Below are 3440 nucleotides of genomic sequence, written 5' to 3' on the forward strand. Positions count from 1 at the left end.
GTACGGTATTTCCCCTACAGACCAACAGGGCGGCTGAGAAAACCTTTGTTCGACCTAAAATGACTCATTTAATCATCCAAAACGTCATGGAACACATTAATTAACTGAAAAATGTTGCATAGTATGCCTTTAAGAGTTAGATGATTAAAATCAGGATTTTAGAGTCTAGGGATTTCTCTAGTTTTGCAGAATCAGCAGAACTCTGAACAAACCTAATGAAAACTTAAAACAAGCTAATTTGATGAGAGAAGCACAGTATTGTTTTTTACCAACAGTTCAAACTCACCTCCCACCGAGGACGGGCTCTGCCCCGTGGCTCGAGAAATCAAGGCCATACAAATTAACTCCAAGCAGGATCTTTTGTCTCCACTGAGTGTTTGGTGAAAGCTGCAGAACACAATCTCTGATCCAGGGCAGGGGTGAGCTTGGACCCGGCCTGTTGGAATGACAGAAACAGAACAAAAAGCTTGATTTTCTCGATGTTCTCTGTCAACTTAAAGGAAAGTCCTCTCATCTCTGAACTCACTTGGGTCCACTGGAGTAGTCATAGGTCATTAGGCTGAATGCATCAACAACTGGAGCCAACTCCTCAAACTCCTCCCTGCCAAACATCCCTGACTGCCCTGTACTGATTATTTCAGAGAAAAAAACAATTAAGCATAAACACTTTAAGGTTTGATTTGCTGATCTGCACAAAGATATTTGCTGCATATTTACCTTGTCACAGCTGGAGGAATAACTAGAATGCAGTCCAACTTTTTAGCTTTCAAAGTCTCACAAATGTGTTTCACTAAATGAACAAGTTCCCTGATAATAAAGGAAGATTATTAATATTTATTATTAATCTCTAAGGGTTTCCAACGTCAGCCTTTCTGGAGAGTAACTCACTTTCTTTTGTTTCCCCCCAGCTGACTCCAAAGCTCCAGGGTAAATCCATCGAATCCTTCGGTCTGAAAAGCCAGAAAATTCCCCATCAGATGATCAGGTCTCAGTTAACAGCTAAACCTAATCCCCTTATTACCTTTGCAACATCCACCAGTTCACCCGACAGCTCCTCAATCTCATCTTCACTCCCAAACACGCTTATGTAATCCTGGTAGGACCAGCCGTCAAATAACACTCGGGGCACTGGGAATAGACAGTTAAGGAACCAGAGAATAAACTTTTTAAACCACATCTGACCCACATTAACAGACCACAGCAGACTCACCCATCCGGACTTTTTTGTTTGACTTGCGTACAGCTTTGACCCAACCTACAGAGAAAAAAAAAAGTGTTGCCATTTTTTTCCCCCCTTTCTCACAGTATGTAAATGAATAAGATTTGAATTTGACTGTCAGTGTTTTCCTACCAGCATCGTGATCATGAAGTCCTGTGATGTCAAATGTCCCAGGAGCTCGGCGGCGCACCTGAAGCCAAACTGGAGAGACCAGTGACAGCTTGGGGCCAAACTGCTTAGCAATATCATAGCCGTGGGAATTCCACTTTAGGATAGGGGACAGATAAAACACATTAGATGAAAAGGAATAAACAACCATCCACTGATTTTTCATTATTAGCATGTTAAACAAAACAAGACTTTTAAAATAGAGCAGCTTGAAAGCATGTGATTCTTTCTTTGACCCTCAGTCCAGCCAAATATAGATTGTTTATAGCCACTGATGTTACCTTATTATGATTTTTTTATTATCAATATCTAACACAATAGATGCACACTTTTTTAGGTTTCAAACTTTAGACTAAAAAACTTCTGCAAAAAAAGAGGATAGATGCATCTTCTGCTGTTGGATGTTAATACTCTTTGAACATGATGTGAAAAAAAAGGATTAAAACAGATTTTTAAACACTACTGGTATTTTAAGAGTCCTTCTGTTCAATAAAAAACTGAAAACATGCATAAACCATTATTATTTCTACAGTTAAATATATGTTTTTCCAGTTATTCAGAGCCTCATTTACCCTTATTAAGCACATCACTAAAACCTAAAGGGCTGGAATGAAAAAGTTGGTTTCCTAAATATAATAAGACAACTAAAAGTCTCGGCCAGGAATAGTGCATTATATTTGTAGATGGTGGTGAACCAACCTGTTCACTAGAAAAGTGAGGTTGGGTTTTTAGTCTTCAATTATTAAGGATGTGGGTGATACTAAACTGTAAATAAACCACTGCAAAGGAAGGCCAGCTCTGTGATTGGATGCCCTCTGGAGGTGGGGAACAAAAGGATCTTACATAAATTAACATCTCTGTTGGATAATATCTCCCACCCCATGCATGAAGCTGTTGCAGAACTGGAGAGCTCCTTCAGTGACAGACCGCTGCACCCTAAATGCACCAGGGAGCGTTATCACAGATCCTTCCTCCCAGCAGCTGGAAGCCTCTATAACCACTGCTTCCAACAACCTCAATAAGTTGTTACATTCATGCTGATTTTGCACAGTTTTTATCTTAGTTAAATAACATGCTGCTGTCATTTTGCACATCTCTGATGTTGCTGCTACTTTCAAATATCCATTACTGTAAAAATGTCCATAGTATGTTTATTTATTTTCCATGTGTACAGAATTTATAATGTTAAAACACTTAACAGTACCGTATTTTATTGTTTTGTTGTTTTTTTTAACTCTACCATTATGTTATACACTTTTCTAATGTCCACATTTGTGTGACAGTTTTTTTCTATAATCGTTTTGCTGAGTGCTGCTGTAGACAGCAGAATTTCCCTATTGTGGAAAAATAAAGGGACTTTCTATTCTAAAACTAAAAGCTGTGTTCAATAGAGGCAGTAAAAGCATTCTGACACCAACAATAGGAAGGGTACACACGAGATTGATGCCCAGCAGCAGATTAGTTTTAAGAAAACCAGTGATCTGTGTGTCTAATTAGAAGGAAAGGTCTTAAATTATTAGGGAGTATAAAGACGGACAATGTGATGATTGAAGATCTTAAGATCTGATGAGTCAGATTTACATCCTTGAAGAGTAATAGTTGCTTCAGGACGAGAAGACAAACGCATGAAGTTATGCAAATATTGTTCATTGCTGATTTGTTTACTGATTTGTTTGGCAAAGTTTCTCCGAAATGATGTTCATCCCACTTTTAAATAACCAGGGAATGTCTTGATGTTTTCTTTAAGTAGTAGTGAGTAGTAAGCAAGCTCCCTCCTTTGGAGCGACTCACTATGATGTATTGACAGCTACACATATTTTGCGCCTCCTATGAGAGTTTCTTCTTCCTGATGTCCTAAGAATAAAATCATTAGAAATGCATTTTCCTCTGTTCATTGGTGTCAGAACCTTGTCATTTGCTCCATATAGTGAAAATATTTGGATTACCAGCAGCTCATTTCAGCATCAGACCCGTGCTGAATAGACTGAGCCTTAGTGAATAAAGAAAAGCTATTTTTCTTGCCATAACTTTGCCTATTAACCCTTTATAGGGC

General features: G+C 38.5%; 1 protein-coding gene across 2 annotated transcripts in view; it reads right to left on the reverse strand.

The window, feature by feature from the left end:
• The window catches only part of chid1 (chitinase domain containing 1), a 9794-nt gene that overhangs the window by 4468 nt on the left and 1886 nt on the right, over window positions 1–3440 (reverse strand). For both annotated transcript variants that reach the window (XM_015395161.1, XM_015395162.1), the window contains exons 3-9: window positions 1352–1484; window positions 1211–1255; window positions 1022–1128; window positions 889–950; window positions 718–807; window positions 527–628; window positions 287–436 (exon numbers count right to left, since the gene is read on the reverse strand). In XM_015395161.1, the coding sequence (XP_015250647.1) occupies window positions 287–436; window positions 527–628; window positions 718–807; window positions 889–950; window positions 1022–1128; window positions 1211–1255; window positions 1352–1484 (689 nt within the window). The remainder of the gene's footprint in view (window positions 1–286; window positions 437–526; window positions 629–717; window positions 808–888; window positions 951–1021; window positions 1129–1210; window positions 1256–1351; window positions 1485–3440) is intronic.

This window comes from Cyprinodon variegatus, unplaced genomic scaffold (genome assembly GCF_000732505.1).
Source record: "Cyprinodon variegatus isolate N-32 unplaced genomic scaffold, C_variegatus-1.0 Scaffold728, whole genome shotgun sequence".
Classification (NCBI taxonomy): domain Eukaryota; kingdom Metazoa; phylum Chordata; class Actinopteri; order Cyprinodontiformes; family Cyprinodontidae; genus Cyprinodon; species Cyprinodon variegatus.